This window comes from Pogonomyrmex barbatus, unplaced genomic scaffold (assembly GCF_055798465.1).
Source record: "Pogonomyrmex barbatus isolate J1 unplaced genomic scaffold, ASM5579846v1 scaffold3, whole genome shotgun sequence".
Lineage (NCBI taxonomy): Eukaryota > Metazoa > Arthropoda > Insecta > Hymenoptera > Formicidae > Pogonomyrmex > Pogonomyrmex barbatus.
In genome coordinates this window covers 22,052,354-22,074,530 of record NW_028297127.1, presented here as the reverse complement: position 1 = coordinate 22,074,530, position 22,177 = coordinate 22,052,354, and the positions used below count along the sequence as shown (strand labels likewise).

At 29.7% G+C, this 22,177-nt stretch overlaps 2 protein-coding genes across 6 annotated transcripts; one reads left to right on the top strand and one right to left on the bottom strand.

Annotated features, from left to right (window-relative positions):
• The first annotated feature begins 394 nt into the window (after positions 1–394).
• Positions 395–22,145, top strand: Efa6 (Exchange factor for Arf 6). 5 transcript variants are annotated; one of them, XM_089080236.1, is made up of 14 exons: positions 395–1,172; positions 8,211–8,277; positions 8,957–9,010; positions 9,807–10,167; positions 10,542–11,724; positions 12,181–12,419; positions 12,618–12,811; positions 12,976–13,168; positions 13,344–13,516; positions 13,670–13,886; positions 14,186–14,330; positions 14,659–14,802; positions 15,645–15,838; positions 20,769–22,145. In XM_089080236.1, the coding sequence occupies exons 1-14, from the start codon at positions 1,011–1,013 to the stop codon at positions 20,788–20,790; spliced, it is 3,348 nt and encodes a 1,115-aa protein (XP_088936362.1). In that variant the 5' UTR covers positions 395–1,010; the 3' UTR covers positions 20,791–22,145. The 5 variants fall into 5 exon arrangements, with proteins under 5 accessions (XP_088936362.1, XP_088936360.1, XP_088936359.1 ...); XM_089080234.1 differs by lacking the exon at positions 20,769–22,145 and having other exon boundaries at positions 395–845; positions 984–1,172; positions 15,645–17,377; XM_089080233.1 differs by lacking the exon at positions 20,769–22,145 and having other exon boundaries at positions 15,645–17,377.
• On the bottom strand, positions 2,035–6,703 carry LOC105431618 (putative tubulin polyglutamylase TTLL9). The gene is made up of 6 exons (XM_011645897.2): positions 6,402–6,703; positions 5,597–5,886; positions 4,709–4,893; positions 3,833–4,141; positions 3,415–3,629; positions 2,035–3,179 (listed from the first exon to the last, which is right to left on the bottom strand). Exons 1-6 carry the CDS (start codon positions 6,585–6,587, stop codon positions 2,922–2,924), a joined length of 1,443 nt encoding a protein of 480 aa, XP_011644199.1. The 5' UTR covers positions 6,588–6,703; the 3' UTR covers positions 2,035–2,921.
• Positions 22,146–22,177: the final 32 nt, after the last annotated feature.

Below are 22,177 nucleotides of genomic sequence, written 5' to 3'. Positions count from 1 at the left end.
CAAATCTGAAAAGAACATATTTTTTTCCTAAAAGCTCTCCTTGAATTTTAATTAGTTTGAAAAACTAAATATCTCCCTTTTTGACATATTTAAATATGAGAAAAAAATAGACGTAAGAAGAAAAGAAGATACAGGAGACTTTCTTCAGGTAGCTTTAGTTTCTATGTTTTGAAATGTACAAGACATGACTTTTAAAAAATTAGTCAAATAAAGATAGATCTTAAAGATAGTAGTAGATAGAACACGCGGATCAGGGAACTGAAGAATGCCCCCAGTACCCATTATTTATATACGCTCCTGATCGTCATGCCGCGCGATTGGTCGGTAAGATGGCGCGGAAGGGGAGCGCGGTGACGAGGTGAAAGACCGGTGGCGCGCGCAGGTGGCGCCGCGCGCTCGCTCAATCAGTTGCGGGGTGTCTAGCGGCCAGGTGGGTGAATTATTATTATTATTTGGAGTCGCGCGCGTCTTTCGTCGCGAATCACAACGCTGCGAAATGCGTGGCGTCCGTCGGTAGTGCCGGCAGCAGCATCGCACGTTCGTAACTGGCCGTCTAATCTCTTTCGACCTCCTCCCACGAGGGAAGAGACGGCATACGGTGTGTGTGTATGTGTGTGCAGGGTGAGCTTCCAAGTAGCGATCGCCGTGTCTCTCCTTTCTTCCCCGCGGCCGCGAATGAGAGCGAAAGAGACCGAGCGCGGCCGACGATCGTTCGCAGTGCGACGCGAGGAAGGGGGGAGGGCGCCTCCCCGTCCCGCGCGTGGGTGTGCGTGCCCAAGTGATAGATACACAGTCGTCGGGTGACAGAAGCAACGGAGGGCGAGAGGATAACCCAAATAAGGAAGGTGCGTCCTTTACTCGTGTAATCTTCTCGACTGGAAGTGTAGGAGCGCGAGACGAAGAGAGAGAGAGAGAGAGAGAGAAAGAGAGAGGAAAAAGTGCAAGATTGTGGTAACGTGACAGAGTTTTATGGCAAATGACAGCGAAGAGGTGAGGATCAATGTGCCGTGATGGCTGAGGAGGAGCTGCTGGTCACCCTGTGCCGCGGCGACTCCGGCTCCGGCGGCTCCTTCGGCTTCTCGCTACTCGGCGCCTCGGCGTCGGCGGGCCTGCCGGCCGCCCACGTCATCTACGACATCGTCGAAAACTCACCGGCGGCCAGGAGCGGCAAGGTGAGTTACAAGACCGCGCAAAGTGGAGCCTTTCCGCCATAAGGACGAGGATCGCGTACCTGCGGGAACTATAGGGAACTGATCCCTACGAATAAACAATTCTCAGTCTCAGGATCGATTTTCGCGTATGCTACGATCTTTTTATAAATTAACCAAACGACGATCTTCATGGGCTTGTCCCTCGCGTTGCTAACGTCGTGGAAAATTCATTCTTACGAATAAAAGAAACTGAGAATTTTTTATGATTTTTCGTAGATCTGCAGCATAAACAATTTAATAAAATCATTTTCGTATATTTGAAAAATTCATACAAATCAGTGCACACCAGACGCTATAATTCTCACAAAATTGATTTTCTTGTGATTGCGCTTCTTGCAGAATAGGAAATTAATTTTTGTGTATAGATGAATGAATACGATTAACGTGCAAGGTCGCTTTTTTTATACATCCATGATACAAGTGATTGATCTTTATGGATTTATTCTTAGATAAATGCTTGAATTAAGGTCGATATTCGCTGTCTGCATCGGGAATTGATTCTTAAGAATAAAAAAGTCAATAGGCATTGAAATGAATAAATTAAAGAAGAAATGATATTGTCATGGCTCTTTTTCTACAAACTGGAATACTGACATGGCATACTGACTCGAAAGAAAAGACGTTACGTTTTTGCATCACTAGCTGGAAATGAAACAATGAAGACAATTTAAGCATATCTTTAGAATACATCAAATATTGCGGACTGTAGCTGTCTTTTTTTTTTTCGAGCGATTTATACATCTGTAAAGAGGAAGGGTGTAATTCATTTTAGCACATTTTAAGAAAGCGATAACACTCTTCTCAACGTAACTCTTGTCTAAAGAACACTCGATATATGTGGATAAGAATTAGCAATTATTCCTAAGTACATCCTAGATGTTTATAATTTGAATAAAAGTGATGTATATTATTTTTAATATAATATAAAATCGGTTGATTAGAACAATAATATTATTTGTTTTTTCATAAACTGCTCAGTATTATAAACATAAATTTATTTTTAATACTAAATTAATACTTATAAAGTTAAATTAAATTTTTTTATATATTTTACGATTGTTTATAACTAAAAAATTTAACAAAATTCTAATTTAAGTTTTATAGTTTCTAAATTGATAACATTAAATAGTGATTTTTGAAAATTAATTTTATTAAAATTTCTAAGTGATCAAAAATTTCTAAATTTATATGACTTATAAATAAACATTAAATTTGGATAAAGAACATGATTATTTATTTTTATTTATATATGCATCGATTGTAATCTATGATAAAAGAAAAAGAAATATTATATACCTAATTCGGAGAACATGATTAAGGTATTTTTTTTATTATCGTAAATAAATGATAAACAACACGTAGATACGATCAAGTGGGAAAGACTGGTTACGAAGTCGCGCAAGTTCGGTTAAATTTAGTTTTGACGCTGGAAACGAAGAAAAAAATGACGAAGACAAGATATGTGATGTAAAAGCGAGAGTGCACCAGCTGCATTCTTTCTGCACAACGACACAGTTTTGCGAATTATATTTAATAACTCGTCAGAAATATCACGAACAAATTTTGTAGATATCAATTGTAGAAGAGAGTATCGAGACAATATAATTGAATAAGCAAGGATAGCATATTAATATTGTTTGATTAATAAATTTCTAAAATATAATGTAAACATTATATTCATCTTAAACATTATAACATCTTAAAATCTGTTTATATTTTTTTTAAACAATATTGCACCGTGGGGGAATAATTTTGCCCTGTTTTACGTTTTTCAATCAGCTGACTTCTTAACAAAGCGAGTTGCTTTTGACGATCATTAATCCCTCCGAGAAATATGTTGAGTCTCTTAAGATCGTTGGAAACAGCATCCGTACAAATACCGGGATATGGGCAGCTGGTCCAAACTGGTCCGTCGTCCCAGAGCAAATCCAGCCCCCCGATCCTGGTCTCATGCCCACTGAAGCGACCCTCCGAACAGAATTATCGATTTATTTATACGAAATATACCGAAAGTTTAACTTTTATGTGTTAACAATTTTATTAGGAATATGTATATTTTAATCAAAAGCAATATAAAACATATTTAACATGAAGATATATAATTGAAAATTTACATATAAATATATGTAAATAAATACACATTTATATTAATTACACGTATATTGATATATAATAATGTATAAAATATTAATTTGACTTGTACTTCAAAATCAAGGACATTGAGGACATCGTCGACTAGGTCAGACTTCAAACGTTGGTCTTCATTATCTGTCCCGGTTAAGGCTGGGGATGCGTTAATTTCCAATAGCCAAGGTCGCAAATCATCGCTGAGAAGTATATCATAGCCATAAAGCTCGAAACAGTTGCGATCCTGCATCATGGCCGGTTGTACTGCCAACAGACTTGCCATTATTACGCCTACGAATATAATTATTAAATAAATATGATATGTATATAAACATTATACACGTGTATACACACACACACACACACACACACACACACACACACACACACACACACACAAATACACAAATAATTGTATAAAGTGGTAAAGCTATTTGTAATGTGTGTGTGTGTAATATGGATGTGTATGGATAACTCGATAATTTTATGGATACCCGCGATGCGTTGCATCAAATTTTCAACCACTTCCGCCTCGTAATAAGCTATCAAATAATCCCTGAGTTTGCTTAATGCCCATTTGCAGTTCCGTTCTCCGTTTTCGCCTTTTACCGAAGGGATACCATCGGCATTCTGACTTGCTTTCAACTGTATTGCCGTATTCGTCAAGTGCACTCTATTATCGTCAATGTTTTCCAGATCGAACAATTGGCCACACAAACGGGCAAAACCTTCCCTCGCTAGCCACACTTTCAGAGGATGAAATGATGTCACCAATACGTAAATGCGTAAATCAAACTTTCGTCCTGAAGTCAGAATTTTAACTATCATCGGAATCGTAGATATTGCAATATTTGAAAGATTCATTGCGGAACTAGTTTGTGATTTTGTACTATTTTATTACTAATATCGATTAGTAATTAATTAACGAAATATAAAACTGTATATTATGTATGAATTGTATATATAATATCTTAATAAAATATATACAAACAAATATATATATATATATATATATATATATATAATACAAGTAAATATTCAATTATTTAAATACAAAAAATTAAAAAATCATGTTGAAATTGTTTACACGCTCTCTCGAATTTCAACAACTTTATTAATTTCTCGATTATTTTTATATTATAATTCTTATTATAATTTATATTATGATGAATTAACGTGATAATTTGTATTATTATTTCTTGTAATATTATGAATATAATAATATTTAATTACTGATGTATATCTATTTAAGGTAATAATATATTAAATATTTAACTTGTTCTAACATCTCTAGGTATGATGATCATTAATATCGTGTATTTCAATTGCCGATTGACTCGACATAAAGATTAAAAGAATTAGATTTAAACCTGCGACGAGATAAGGATTATCTATGTATCTTTGAACGACGTAAGTCTCAATTGGAATTCCTGGTTGCTGTAATTTAACCTCTTTGCTTTTCCACTCGACCAAATCTTTCAGCTTTCTAAACAAAAAGATACCCTTGCCTCGCGAGCTCGCTACTGGTTTGACTATCCACGTAGCTCCCTGTTGCCTGCGATTATTTATCGTCTTATTAATATATTGTAACTCTATAATTTTAACCTTGGATAACTGTAAATTTAATCTTATCCTTATGTGTAAAAATACCTTTTTATATTTTTATTTTTACGCGAAGAATATAGACCAGAATAAAGACCCTAGCATTCTTGCAGATTTTTGGAATGCAAAATAAATACAAAATAAAAAATAAAAAATATTAAAAAATGAAGATGTATATTTAATGTGTGTACATGTATGTATGTGTGTGTGTGTGTGTGTGTGTGTGTGTGTGTGTGTGTGTGTGTGTGTGTGTGTGTGTGTGTGTGTGTGTGTGTGTGTGTATGCATAAAAAATGTAAAAAATTTAAAAGTTTATTGTAGGAACTATGTAGCTAAATGAATTTTACAATATTTTAAATTAATATATTTAACATTGACATAAAAAACTTCTTACACGTAATACATTTTTGTAATCTAAAAAAATTTTTAAGATATCGATATCGTATATATCGATACTGATTACTTTCTTGATCGTAAAGTTTTTCTCGATAAGAGAACTTCTAATAAAAATTATACGAGATTATGTGGAGAATGATAAAATAAACATAAGGGACATTGGGATAATAAAATGAAGTAGATTTATGGCAAATAATATAAAATTAAATCTATCTAATTAATGAAATCTATCTAATTAAAAGTAAGTAATGAATAATCTACTTGTGATATTCCTCAACAAACAACCGGTAGTCACTAGGCAACTCAAAGGTTACAGGCATAACGTCGCTGATGCGAGCTTCGGCAGTTTTTCCAGCCCTCATGAGGGCCTTTCTGTAACGCTTAAGATTGCGGTACAGGTAGTTTTTGCGTGTAAGCTCATAATGATTACGAAAGTGTGGCACTCGTTGGTGAGGGCTTAATTTTCTCCGATCCCCGTCCAGTGCCTGTCGCAACATATCCCCCGTGTCGCACCACCATAGATGCCAACTAGCGTCCTCGGGGTCAACTATCTCAAAGAAGAAAAACAACGATAATCTTATCTTCATTTTTCTCAATTTAACATTCCTTTACTATGAGCCGTAAACCTCGAAAGCAATAAATTTTTGAACCTACATACATTCAATTCAATTCAAGAGAGATACAGTTTAGTACAAAATTTCAATGTGTTATATTCCTTTTTTACTTTTAATCATTCTGCTTTTGTTTAATTATAATAATTTGTGTCGATTTTATATTTATGACTATTCAATATTTTCAACAATATTTTAAAGCTTGTAGCATTTAATCATTTGAAATTTATTTTCAGTGTCACATTATATCAATTAATGCCAGAATTTATAATCCTTTTTTAACAGTTCCAGTTATTTTATCTTTCATCCCTTCTTTCCCCTGCTCCCTCCTTATCCTTTTTCTGTATGTATATATTATTGTATGTATTCATTAACATATGTATTGTTAATGAATTTTTTTTATTAAAGAGCATTTTATATGTAATGAGACTTAATATGGGAAACTTGATAATTACCTGAGTCCAACCTCTTGCCAGCATTACTTTAACCTGCGTCGAAAGGAAATCACAACGGAATTTGACGACTTTATCTTCAGTATTCTGCTTTTTTCTACAGTCACATGATTTTTTTCCTTCATCCGATAATTGTATCATTTCAATCTTTGAAGAAATGTTCTGTGGATTCTCTGATATCCTTTGCATGTTGTCCTTTGATGTTCTTGCATGTTCCAGCTTATCGAGATGATTGAACAATTATTCAAACATATTGGAAATGATTCGCATCTGTTAATTTATACAGTGTGTTTTAAGAAACTCTGCTCTCTGCTTGGAGACTTTTAAATTTCTATTTTAAATATCAGAATTAATTTAATTTAAAGGGAAATGATTTTGAAATGAATTTTCTAATATTAATGTAATTCTTTTCATTTTAATTAAATTTCCATTTATAAGAGAATTTTTTAATAATTTTTAGCAATTAATTAACATATGATGTAAATATATGCCCTATTTGATATTTCATATATATAATAATTGTTTGTACAAGTCAAAATGCATCGTTCACAGAATGTCGTCCATGATCTATTAGAGGACGGATTAGAGGACAGCGGGAGGAAAGTCAATGTCATTGTAGGTCCGAAAATACGAATTGGCCATCGGCCGAAAGCTGTTCGTATGTTCGTATGTTCATGCGATCAGTCGCATTTCGTTGGTTGCAAGTTGTTGTACTTTTTAATGCGAATAAAGAATTCGGAATCATATTCTAAGGTGTGTTTAAAGATTGCATCGAATGCCCAAACTCGCGTCCTGCCTATCGTGCTGTTTACGACCTTTCGACTTTCTTCTGAATCGATTTTCTGAACGCAGTAGATATGATTACGTTGAATACATGGCACTCTGTCAGGTGAATGTTATAATTTTTCATAAAAATTTATCCAAATAATATATAAGAAAGATAATTATATATAACAAAAGAGATACAAATTGGTAAGACAATTGATGTTTTTATATATATATATATATATATATATATATATATCTCATCAAATCATTTTCGAAAATTAAATACTACTTCTAATTTCAATATTATAAAAGCTATTGTATTATATTATTAAAAATTAAATCTAATTAAATCTAATTTCACGAGAGTTATTTCATTCCTGTTCTGCAATGTGGAATATCTTTTTGTTCATAAAGATTGAACAAATCTCCCACTGTTTGCTGGTAAAGCAACTGGTGCATATAAACTGGTATCCTTTCATTGAACTTTTCTTATCTCCAATACAATTTCGTAACAGACCTTGTTTTCAGGTTTCAAGCTTTCACACTGTGGTTTAATCGTATGCGTTTATAATCGTACATTTGACAAAATATATTGTATATACATCGTATAAATAAATAATAAAATTTCATGCATAATTATTCAAAGCTATATTATTAGTTAACTATCAGAAACGTCATTATTTAATTATTATAACTTGATTGATACGATACATATATGTATGCGCATGCTGAAATATTCTTGGTTACATATATTAAAATCCAAAATTGAATTAATGTCGATCGTTAAATAAGCAATGATTTTTTAAAGTTTTTTTTTTATTTTTGGATTTAAATTTTAGATTTAATGTAAAGTTATAAATATATATATATATATAATTAATCAAAATTCATCAATGCACATCTTGTTTATGTTGTAATATTATGAATAAAATAAATTGTTAATGTTATTTTATTAATTAATTAAAATACATGCGAAAATAATGAATATAGTATTCGCAGAAAGTATTTTTTTTTATAGGGAAGATTTTAATTTAATTTTTTCAGGTCGAAGCTGGCGATGTCATACTTAGGGTGAACGAAGTTGATGTCAATCGATTTAGTACAAAAGAAGGTAAGAATGTTTGTCAAACCTTTTTAATCTTTAAAAATGAAATTTGAATTTAATTATTGTTTTACCAACTGCTTTCTTGCAATTACGAATCCAAATGTAGAAGATAATATTAGTAAATAAAAAAGTAGATAATATTAATATAAAAATGTGTGTGTGTGTGTGTGTGTGTGTGTGTGTGTGTGTGTGTGTGTGTGTGTGTGTCGAGAACTATAAATAATTTTTTTATTAAAAAGATTGAATTCAAATACAAATGATGAAAACAAAATAATTGCGATTTTTTTCATTTGTTTTAAGAACCTTGTTTTCTTTTTCTATTTATATTCTGTCATCTATCATAAATTAAATGTCATTTATAACAATGTGATAAAATATGATTCAACATGTAACGTAACCTGTTTTAATGTAAACTATAATGAGTTGATCAGAATTTTAATTACATTAGTTGGTATGACTATTGAAATTGAACTTGACAACACTTCAGAAAACAGGATCTGTAAGAGAATTTATCAAAAACATATGGTTATAACAATAATTACAAGAAGAAATATAAAAAAATATGTAGTAAAATAATTTAACATGAAGGAAAAGAGAGGCGGAGAAAGACAAAGAAGAAAGAAAATATAACGAAAATATAAAAACTGATTTTAAAATTAATTAATTTAAAATTAATTTGTTTTAGTACTGAAATGTTTGCGACTGTCTTCAGATCCCGTCACCCTGAAGCTACGCAGGGGTAAGAAATTTCTTAATGTATAATTGTACAAAAGCTTACGTATATCTAATTTTTTTTACGTATAATTTTCAATATATATTATTTAAACACTGTTCATACTATAAATGCAAACGGATTATGTATTCATGAGGCTGCTGAACTTTGCAATCGTAAGCAATCTATTGATAGATCACCGTCTACACACGTTCTTGAACCTGACACTGTAATAATAATAGAATTAACGCTGTAATAACCATCGTGGCTAACGCGATAAACAGAGAAAGTTACGCACATACCTCACGGAAAGGGATGGCCGATGATCAAGGACGCGTGATTATTCGCACGAGCGGCCCTCAAACGAAGCACGAAAGCGACAAACAATTTTCTGTCGGACGATCACAATCTCCCAAGGGGATGCTTTTATGTTTTTTGTTTATCATTTCGTAGTCAGAACGTTTTTATCATTGTTTATTATTTTTTAACATCAGTATCTTTATTAATTTTAATCAATTAATGCAGATAAATCTATTAAACTCTGTCAATTTAAGTCATTTCCTTGATGATAACGAAACTTTATTTGTCAGATAAATCATCGATCTTTCATATTCTTCTTCTAAAGAAACATCGCATTTTTTCCTACACTTTACACATAATTTTCTCTCTGCACTCTCTTTTTATTATTATATCACCATTATCTTTCTTATTTTCTTTCTCTTCAAATATTTTTAAATGGATTTTAATATAATTTTAAGATTTTAAGATTCAATTACAAAAGAAAAAGGACATAATTAAAGAATCTCATCGATATTTTATATAGATCCTGCGGTAAAAGCTCATGTTCGTCGCCTTCTTGCTCCTGGACAACCTGTAAAGGATGAAGGCACGGAATCCTCAAAGGATGTCCTGGTTAACAATCCCAAAAACATAGTGACTTCCGGCAATGTAGAGAAGAAGGAATTCAAGAAAACACCGATCACGCCAGAAATGGCCGCAGACTCGCCAACGCTAACGCCGACGCCTGCGACAACAACGAGGAGCAACGGCTCATGCAGCGATGCCTCTCTCTCATCGGAATTAGAGGCACTATTGCCACCCGTGGACCATTTTAAAGAAGAGGAACGGACTCAATGGGAGCCCTTGTCTGCTGAAAAATTCTCTCGACAGAAAAATACACCTCGGTACAAATTGCGTTAATCAGTTTGAATCGTTATTCTTGATATTCATTCACTTTAATTTTCTTAGTTTAAAATAATATTGCATGTATAATTCCATTCTTATTTCACGCACACGTGATTAGTGACAAATATGAAATATCGAAAAAGTAGTACAATGGAAATATAAAAGAAAATAATTTAACAGTGTAAAAAAACGAGATTTTGATCTATTTTTTTTTTTTTTTTTTTTCCATAAATTACATAACATTGCCTTTTTTCTTTTTTCCTTCTCTCGTTCATATCTGTGATGATGAATCTATAACGATGAATCATCTATGATGCCATAAGATGTTCTTATGAATATCTTATATTAGTAATAAGATTTATCTGTTTATTAGATTTGAAGCATATATGATGACTGGCGACCTGATGCTAAATCTCTCCCGCACGCAACAGAGCAGTAATCTGCTACCTAAGCAGCATCAACAGCGAAAGGTGGACTCCCTTAGGTACAATCCTAATCATCAGCACACCACTACCACCATCACCACCACTAGTGCCCATCACAATCATAATCATCATCACCATCATCATCATCACAACTCGATGCCCAGTAGTCCCAATGAGACCCAGATGGCCCATCAGCATCATCACCATAGAGGAGGCGTCTACAAAGCTTCCAGTTCGGCTAGTACATCACCTGTAGGCGCTGCCAGACGTGACGGAGTACAAGGTACCTCGGGAGCCCTAGTCCAGGTCGATCCGAGCAAGAATACCCCTTCAAGCTTCGGTTTCGTACGTACTTCGCGATCCGAGGACCATCTGCAATTCCAGAAAGATCCTTCGATGAGTGCCGTGGATATTGATATCGATGATGATGTCACCTCGAGCCTGAACACACTATTGGATCCACGGCCAGAAGGCCTAATGCCAAACGAGCGAATCGTCTGGACTTACAACGCGCCTGTTAGCTCACCGGCCGCTTCCTGCTGCCAAAATGGCGGTTCTTCATCTTCGTCTTCGTCCTCATCATCCTCTTCAACGAGCCCTCAGCGTTCTCTGTCCCCCGCTTCCCCCACCTCCGTCTCATCCTCCGTCATGTCCTCCAACTCTGGTTCCCGCAGGTTTCCTCCGGTCCAAACTGTTCCTGGGGTTTCCAACGCCCCGGGAGGTCATCTCCCTGCTAACGGCGATTTCAGTCAATCGGAGGCTATCAGCAATATATCCAGTCCAGATTACAACGACGAAGAAACGATGGATATTCTCAGTGCAAGGGATATTATGATGGTAAGCGATCCTAGCGACAGCGATTCTACCATTTTGGCGAGTGAACCGCCCCAGAGAAGACTGAAGACTAATCCTCAAGAGACTGGAGAACATAGAATCGTGATTCAAGTAAAGGGGCCTGATAAGGAGAGTCCAAGAAACACGAGTCCGAGACAGACAAGGAGAAGAGGAAATCCCGTAGGAGAATTAGTGCCACCTGCTACATCTCAAAATTTGCAGAGAAATCAACCTGGAATTCCAGGGGTTCCTGGAATCATTCCAGGTTCAGTAACACCCGAATGCGTAGGTTATCAGGTAATATTTTGGGATTTTTTAATCGAATTTAGACTTAATTATTTAGACTTAACGGAATTAAAATATTATTAAAGCAAATGCAAGTTTTATCATGTAATGCAATTTAACATAAATTTAACCAATTTATTTGCATCAAATTTATTTGTATAAAAAGTTCCTTTAAATATGTATATTTGGGAACATTTCGAACATTTTATTAAATTTGATAATTAGAAATTTAAGTGATAATTAGAAAATAGATATTTTTAGATTTATTGTGTAAAAAGATCGAGATTGTATAGATAGATCGAGAAACATTGAAGCAAAATTAATATGTTTTTTATTAGATTACGCTTAATATTTTTTTAATTATTAGTTTCAAATTAAAATACATACAATAAATTCTGTCGATTTCTAATTTATATTACTATTATACAGTTATATATTATTTAATAGTTTTTGCATTATCGAATTTAGGAATTGAAGGAGAGCGAAGATGAGAGAGAAGCTCTGACCATTGGAATATGCGACGAGCAAAAAGGAAGTGGCACATCACCACCACAGTCAGCGGACGAAGAGAGCGATATCGAGAGTTTGCACAGTTTCCACTACAGTCCGAAAGCGGTGGATTTGCCCTCCGCAGTTCGACTGGCCAAACGTCTTTATTCCTTAGACGGCTTCAAGAAGTCCGACGTCTCTAGACATCTAAGCAAAAAGTAAAAACGTTTTCTGTTCTTTTGATTAAATCTTTTTACAACTTCGATTTCACAAAAATGTAACTAAATAATCAAATTTTTATTATAATTGAATTATTTGAAAAGAGTTTTAACGCCCATCATTAATCGCTGTATATAAAATATAAAAAGTTTTTAAAATGTCAGTTTGAATGAATATGCAATATCTTGTATTTGCAGCAACGACTTTAGTAAAGCTGTAGCGGAAGAATATCTGCGTTATTTCAGCTTCGAACAAGATACATTAGATGTGGCTCTTAGAAAATTTCTCGCTCAATTCTGTTTAACGGGAGAGACTCAAGAAAGAGAGAGAGTCTTAGTACATTTTTCCAAAAGGTATTTGGATTGTAATCCCGGTAGTTTCAATTCTCAAGGTAAGTACACTTTGAAATATATATTTAGCTGCGTAAATGTGTACGTACGTGCGTGCATACATGCGCGGATGTACATGTTCGTATGTGTGTGTCTTGTTAAAATTATATTAAATTGAATAACATTTTTTTTCTTCCATATGTATTTAATATGTTTATATGTTTAGATGCGGTCCACACATTGACTTGCGCAATAATGTTACTTAACACAGACTTACACGGTCAGAATATCGGCAGAAAAATGTCGTGCTCAGAATTTATTGAGAATCTATCGGAACTCAATGACGGCGATAATTTTCCACGCGAGGTCCTTAAGCAACTTTACAATGCTATCAAGTCCTTCCCCCTCGAATGGGCTCTGTAAGACTTATGTTACAAATTTATTTTTTTCTAGAATAATAATCAAACTCTTCACGACATGATTGGTATCAATTTTTTTTTTTTCAAAATAAAAATTATGGCGCATACTTTTTTTTAAGAAAATGAATAATAACTAAATGTTCAGTAGATCAATTCATGTTCTCCATTATTTTAGGGACGAAGAAGGAGATGAAGTGACGAATCAAGCTATCCAGCAGGGTGATGGTACGACTGCGATTGCCGGTACTGGGAATCCGTTTCTCGATGTGCCAAATATTACGGGCGCTACAGAATTCAAAAAGGGTTACGTTATGCGTAAATGTTGTTATGATTCCAATGGCAAAAAAAGTATGTATTTCTTATTCTTAATAACAAAATTGTCAATATTAACTACAATATATATCTCATAATCATATATATATATATATATATATATATATATATATACACATACACATCTTTTATATACAATCCTTACATAAATGTATACATATGTTACAGCTCCATTCGGTAAACGTGGGTGGAAGATGTATTATTGCACATTACGCGAGCTTGTGCTATACTTACACAAGGATGAGCATGGTTTCCGTAACGACAGCTTGCATAATGCTATACGTATTCATCATGCATTGGCTACCAAGGCAACCGATTATACAAAGAAACAGCATGTTTTCCGGCTGCAAACTGCTGACCAAGCTGAATATCTCTTTCAGACGAGGTTAGTACTTTCTGTTAAGTTAGAAAATTTTTATTGGAAATAATTCTAATAAAAAAATTTTATTTTTTGAAATTTTGGCTTAAATTGAATTTTAATTTGATCAAATTATATCTGTAACTATATTTTATGAATAATAAAATTAAAAATTTTAACAATTTTAACGAGTATAATTATAATTAATTATATAATTTGATTGTGATTCAGTTTTAATTTCAATTTAATTTTTAATTTTAATTGAATTTAGCAAGCGATTATGTAATATATACTAATATGAATAATATACTGATATGTCCATACAGCGATTCGAAGGAACTGCAATCATGGATCGACACTATTAATTTCGTGTGCGCCAGTTTTTCATGTCAGCCTCTTGCAGGCGCCGTCGGATCTCAACGCAAATTCCAGCGTCCATTGCTGCCGTGTAGTCACACCAAATTAAATTCCGTAAGTATACACTATGAATATCTCATTCTTCCAATTTGTCTTCATTATTGTCTAATAAAAGAGCAATAAATATTTATGCACATATGCTTTGAAAATTCAACTCAAAAATATTTTTAAATTAATTATTTAAGACGATACAATATTCCAAATGATCATAATATACGAATCACACTAATGAAACATTCATGACATATAAGGAATTGAAATTAAACTAATATACTTTAAGATATTAAAATTATAAAGAAATTATATTGAAATAAATCCTTATTCTCATTTATATATTGTATTTGAAGAAAATAAGAAAAGAGGACTATTGATTTGTTAATAGAGAGAACAGTTGCGGGACCATGAAGACAGAGTCAACAGGTTAGAAACGGAATTGGATGAGCACAGACGACATCCTCCAGAAAGAGGTGCCAAGGCTCTCACTGTACAAAATTATAAAGAGAAGGACGCATATTTGCATCATGAGGTAACTTTTAAACAATTACAAATATACAAGTTAAGAACTTCTTAATAATTTGGAATAGCTATTTGAAAATTATCTTTTAAAAGAACTTTTTATAAAAGCATTTCAAAAATATTTGAACAAGCTTTCTTAATTAGAAAATTTGCGAGATTTGAATTTTTTTCTATTTTATTCCAAGACATTCTTTTATGTTTTGTTATTATTTATTTATTATGTTATTATTTTTATCATATAATTTTATAGATAATTAAAACATGGAAGTTATGAATAAAATAATTGCTCGATTTGTAAATAACAAGAATAGTTTTTATCGATATAAGATTACAATTAAAAAATTTTTAATTTCTACTTTCTATCATTTTGATTTATTCATAATTTCATTTTTCTTCTTTCATCTCTGTCATCACTTTCCCTCTCCCGAGTGCACGCATACACATATATTTATTTTTCTAAGCTGTCATTAAAAAGAATTGTAAAAATATACTATTCAGTGTAAATATCTTATTTTCTAAAATAATTCTATCTAGAAAAGTTCAATTTTTCTTTGATAAATTTTTCTTTAATTCCTACAATTTTGAAGATATAGATGCAAATTTTTATTGACTTGCCTGGTAATTACAAATAAAGTATAAAATTAATCAATGTATGATAACTAAAAAACGCAAAAAATTCAATTAAATTATTTAATAATTTATTTAATAATTTTTCCGGCTTAAAGTTGTTATTGGAAAATTATTAATATTCTTTTTTTCTTTGATTAAGGAAAGGATATATATTTCCTATTCTGTTCCACTTAAAATTATCCTTTCACTTCATCATACTCTACAGAGCAACCCTCGTTCCAGCTAAAGCGGTATAAGACATATGCCTATCTCCTTCGTTCCCGACTGGCATTCAGTGAGATGGAATCATCGCTTGTTGAGAGTAGCATTGGCGAGGTAGATGAGGGTACACCAGTTGGACCTACTGGAGCTGTAGGAAATGCGGAAGGAGCTTTGGTACCACCGCCAGTACCAGAACGACCAGCCGCAACTAATAGGTACAGTTACCGGACCGCCATTTACAGCGGCGGCGGCCGCAATCTGCTGAACGGCGGTCACCAGGACTGTAATGCCGCCGGTGATGATGTTGGTTGACGCAATGCTTATGGCCTATGCGGGCTAGTCTGACCACGGTGCTGGTGTTGGTGCTGGTGACGTTGATGTTTGATGATAGACATAAGTGACGCAAACTAACGATATACAGCAGCACATTACATACATTAACGATAACGATGTTATCAAGTATTATAATGTACAATCGAAAGCAAAAATACTGTCTTATTTTGATGTTAAGTTGAAGTACATCTGTATCGAATTTCTTTCTTCTCTTTGGCTGATTGACCAATTCATCACCGAGGAAAAGATATAGTGGAATTTATAGCAAGAGAAGTTTGATACAAATTTTATTCGTTATATCTGCAAACAGTATTTAGCTATCTACTGTACATATTATTTAGCAACTGGCGCAACTATTTGATCAAATTATAAGTGTATCAAAAATAGTATAATTAAAAAAAAATGATTTTTTGTAAAAATAGATCAGAGGTATGAAACAAAATTTTTTCGTATGAGGATTCGAGAAAATTGATTTTGAAAAATTAGAATTTGATAATTAGTAATATATTTTTATATTTTCTTTCAAGCATGTTTAATCTTTAACAATTTTTAAACATCATGAAATTTGTCTAAAACATAATTACCAAAACTGTATAAAAATCACAATACTTTCTTGAAAAACTAAAAATTTTAATATTTCATAAATGACTTTAGTAATATAATATGTTTTGAACTGTTTTATTAAATAGAATGTACTTTTTTAATTAATATTTTAGCTTTTAATTAATAATTTCTATGAGAAAAACCCAATCTATATTTTCGACTTATTTTTGTATGAAGAATCTTTTTTTTCAGTTATATAATACTATAATTTTGAAATTTCATGTAATAAACTACAACTTTAATGAAAAATAATTCAAAAATTTGAAAATAATAATAATATAGTTTATTGATATAAAAGATAGTATCAAATAAGATTTTTAATATTTATGTCTTATAAACTTGTAAAAGCTTAGATTAAAATGGAAATGATATATATGTTAAATTTATATTGAATTTATATTGAATTATTGATTTTATTTTTACAAATTTTTTAGATTATTTTGATTAATAGTTGCGCTACTAATACATTGTTATACATTTCTTATGTCTTCTAATTACGAAATAGCTATTTTAGTTTCCATAGAATTTATTTATTTCCTCTTCAGACCTGACTTTTCTTATCTATTTAATTTTACATAAAAATTGACTTTATGTAAAATCAGATAAATATACATAAAACTTATTAGATAGTAGCATATTTACAACAAAATATATCGAAAAATATATTGTATATTGAGAAGAATGACATGCCTAAACTGCTATGTATATAGTTAGATTTGAATTTAAATAACTCTTGAAAAAGTATATACATTATACATCAGGTCCAAAAGAGTTAATGTTTCCTAATATTAATAAATTTTTTTATTTGATATATAAAACATCTATGTATTTTGTTTCAATTTCTAAAAAAATTTTTTATTCCTTTTCACTTTTAATCCATTCTTTTTTATCATATTTGAATATTATCTTCTTTTTGATACAATTTTAGCACATGATACAATTTTATGAATTTTATACATGGACAATTTTCTTGTTTAAAAAAATATTTGATAATAATTTGATAAATTATACTAGCATTATAAATGAAACTTAAATTTAAAACAATATTACTTTTATTTTTTACAGATCTTCAATTAAAATTAACTTAATTTATTTAATAACTTAATATGTGGAAATCAATTTGGAAATCAAATTAGATGATTTATAAAAGAATAATTTCTTGTGAAAAACATTTTCTTTGTAATATGAAATTTTGATTCCAAAAATTATAATAAAATATAAATTAATATAAATCATAATTAAGTATAAATGTAACTTAATATTTCTTTTTAAATCTTATCGGTTTTATTTTTCTATTTTCTTTTTTATCATTTTTTTAATAAAAATAGGATATCAATTTGACCCTGTACAAATTTTTTTGTCAGCATAAAAAAGAATATTTAATTATAGAGATATTATAGAGATAACATATTAAGCTGTTTCACCATATTGTTAGTTTGCGCACAGGTATTAAATATCCAAATTAAAAGAATATATATTAAAGTTGAGAGGCTGTTAAGACTGGATAGAAGAAAATTTTCACATTTCGACTTGCTGTCATAAAAAGTTAAGGAAAATGTGTCAATCATTTTGTGACTGCAAAAAAAAACAATTTACAAATTTGTTATTTTGTTAACGGTTTAATATAAATATTAAATTGATATATTTTTTATTTATATAACTTTACAATTGAAAAATTTTTTTATGCTTTTGTATTATGCAACTAATAATTAATTTGTTGCTTCTAATAATATCTTGTTAAGTTTTATAGCGTAAATTTAATTTTTTTTCATTTTTTTTATAATGTAAAAATTTATATTATATAAAAAATAAATATAAAATTAAGCATGCCATATTTTTTATTTAAATGGAATAAATTATATTATATGTAAATATATTTTTTATTAATATTAATTATATATGTGAAATGTATATTTTATATTTAAAGATGATTAAAATTTTCCTCTTTTCTCCCTTTCTCACCCTTCTTTCTCCCATCCTTTTTCCTGTACATACCTTTTTCTTTCCTCTCTTTCTCTTCTTTTTCTTCTTTTCTTTTCATTTTTACGGAATAATAAAATCATTATATTTTTATTCTTATAATTAATTGTTTGACATGATATATTTAACATTTATGTTATGATAAATATAAAGTCTTACATTAAAATTGTTATGTATGTGTATTAAATTTTCTTACACACACACACACACACACACACACACACACACACACACACACACACACACACACACACACACACACACACACACACAAATTTATTTTAAAAATGTAATTAAATTGATATAAATGCAATTAAAACTTTTGTCTTCCTAATTTTTATATAACTTGTAATGAAAATATATATAATGATTAAATTTTTTACAATCATTTGCGTTATTCATTTTAAATAATAGCAATATACATTTATTTTTGCAATAAGATTAAATTTTTGAATAAATATAAATTAGAGATATATATGAATATAATTAATATCTCAAAATTAAACAATTACGCGATAAAAAGATGTTTTTATTATAAGTCAAATAATTTTAGATTAATAATAAATGGGATTAATAATGACTAAGAAAGTGGATAAAAATAATGAAATATAGTGATTTTTTAATTTCTATAAATTATAGAGTGGTTTATATATAATATTATATTATATATATATATATATATTTAAGGATTGAGAAAACATAAATATATAATAGAAATTACTATATAAATAAATTATTGTTAAAGAAAAGTAAACACGAATGTTTCAGTCGTAATATGGCGCAAAAATATACTGGTTGGCATTCTGTATATAAACTTTACTTATAAAATTTATTAGAAATTAAAGATGAATAAATTGTTTTATTTAGCTTAATTTTTTAACATAATTTTTATTTTTTAGTTGAAGCTTCTGTTAAAATCTTCTTGAAATATTTAATTAAAATTAAAACTTATGATTTGTTCTAATAATGTTTTTTTCATTTTCCCCTTTACTTTCTGTATTCTTCTTTCTTTATCATTTAACATTTTTTCTTCCTCTCTTTTTCTGATCTCTGAGCTCTGTTAGGAAAAATTGCCATAATTTATAGTATATTCCTTGTATATAAAACTGTAACATATGTGGATATATATAATGAATACTTATTATGAATTATATAATAATAAAGATCAACGATCTCTTCAAGTCTCCTTTGGTTTTCTATGAAAAAGCCCTGGTTTTTTTCCACAGTATGCAATAATTCTTTTTGTTTAAATATATTAATTTATAGAAATTTATAATTATAAAATAATCATTTAGACATGTATATATTTTATATATTATTAAATATTAAATAAAAAAAGTTATTTGTGTATATTAGATTTTAAACGCAGATTTGCATGCATTTGGTTTTAATAATGCTAATAATTATTATTAATTATTGTTAAATCAAACCTTTATTATATATAGTTGTGTTTCACCTTCTTATTTATTTGTTGCTTTTATGTTTTATACTATATTATTTTTTTCATTAAATTGAAGCATGTTTACAAGTATTAAAGCTTCAGCTGCAGTCATTTTAAATTATCGTGAGATGCAAAAAACACATGATAAAAATTTTTGATCTAAAATGTATTAAAATAAAATATTTTTTGATAAAATAACATTTGCATTTGATAAAGCAAATTTGTATAAAATATACCGAAAACTCTCCTTTTGTTCCGGTAATCAATAAATAATTATATATTTAGAAAATTAATTATGTCTAATCAAGAAAAAAGTCGCAATTTAATTCTAGATATATTTATTAATTAACGGAATGAAAAAAGGGTTTTCAATATATTTTATAAATCTGTTCTATGAAGTGGATTATTTTATCGAAAAATATTTCTATTTTAATTTATTTTGCAAGAATTTTCATCATAGGTTTCTTACTTCAATGTTATAATTCAAGATGACTGCAATGAATCAGCGGGCGCCCTAATATTAATATTATAATAATAAATAACTTATGTATATTCTTTATGTATGTATAAGATTATAAAATAAGAAAAGTATAATTATAAAAGTATATTAATAAAATAAAAGAATAGCTGCATCTTATTAATAATTTTATTTTTATTTTATAAAAAACTATTTGCCGAAATTGAAATTAATATTTTTTACATTAATCCGCAAGTTCGGTCGAATTTCCGTGAAAATTCGACGATTTTTTATTTATAATAAATTCTTATTCATTTGTTGCATGCAACAGAGTTGACCTGACAGCAACGTAAACAGGATCCAGCAAGATTATTACATCCAGCTTTCAGGATGTTACTTCAGGACATCTTTCTGTCGCGCAAATACACAATTTGTTGTTGATGAAATCGAATTTTCAAATACAATTATTAAGAGAAATTATGATATATTTAGGGAAGAATGAAGATTGTGTTGGCTGTGTCCGTTAAATTTATTAGTTTAATAGTTAATCATAAAATATTATAATTTATAAGAATTATGTAATTCTTTCTCTCTCGCTGTTCATAGATCGTAATAATTTATTATATTACGATGTTTTACATTGTAAGCTTTTTCATGTTCCACATTATATTTATTTAAACGTTAATCTTCTTCTATGTTAAATATACAGATGAAATATACAGATATTTCTTTTAAAACATTTTTTATTAATGGTTAATGTGAATTTCTCATAATTCAATTTAAATAAAAAAGTCATCTTATGAAAGATAATAAAATTGAATTATTACAAAGTTTTTTGTAATTATTGTCTTTATGACACTACTTTAAAATTCAATTTAAGCATATAAAGATGTTTAGTTTAATTAATATGTAAATTAGTTTATATAAATGTTTTTTATATATATAATTTACAATGCTAATTTGCTCTATTAAAAATATATCTAGAGTAAAATAATAATAAGCAATCTTTATTCTTTCTAATCATATACAATTTTTCAAAGAAGAAAATAATAAAAAAGAAATTTCAAAAAATGAAAGATAAATAACTCTCCCAAGATTAGGTAATTAGGTAATTTTTCAGTTCTTAGTAAAATGGAACACATGGAATGTATTATGTTAAATGTATGTTCCTTAGTAAAATGGAGAATTGATGTAATAAATATCTTTCCATGAAATATCATTTAACACTGACCATATCAAAATATTACAAAATAATAATTGAAATGAAATTGATATGTAAAAATTTGTTTTAACGATGGCAATATAAATTAATAATTCTTTATTCTATATTATAATATAAAAAATTAAAAATTATTTCTCATCAATATTTTATAACTCTATATAAACAATAATGTAACATATATATAATGTAAATTTAAATTTTGGATATAAGAGGCCAAAGAACTGCATTTATAATTTATACATATTTTATCTCTTCCATGTGTATATGTATACACACAAATATAGAATCATTTCCCTTTCTTACATTTATATACAATTTTTTATTTTGTCAAATAAAAAATTGATATAGGTTAATTTCTTTTATTCATTGAATAACTATAAAATGATTTAAAAAGATTCTAAGTTTTCAAATTAAAATTTCATTGTATAGGTCGATTTGCTGTCATTGTAAACATATATTTGTAAATATATTATCTTATTATTATTATTTGTGGATGTTCATTAATATAATAAATTTCT

Coding starts and splice junctions, on each gene's coding strand:
- Efa6 (XM_089080234.1), top strand. CDS start 1,011: ATGGCTGAGGAGGAGCTGCTGGTCACCCTGTGCCGCGGCGACTCCGGC. Junction 11,725..12,180: donor CCGAATGCGTAGGTTATCAG/GTAATATTTTGG, acceptor TATCGAATTTAG/GAATTGAAGGAGAGCGAAGA. Junction 13,517..13,669: donor TGATTCCAATGGCAAAAAAA/GTATGTATTTCT, acceptor CATATGTTACAG/CTCCATTCGGTAAACGTGGG.
- LOC105431618 (XM_011645897.2), bottom strand. CDS start 6,587: ATGCAAAGGATATCAGAGAATCCACAGAACATTTCTTCAAAGATTGAA. Junction 5,887..6,401: donor TGGCAAGAGGTTGGACTCAG/GTAATTATCAAG, acceptor TTCTTCTTTGAG/ATAGTTGACCCCGAGGACGC. Junction 3,180..3,414: donor TCAATGTCCTTGATTTTGAA/GTACAAGTCAAA, acceptor TTCTGTTCGGAG/GGTCGCTTCAGTGGGCATGA.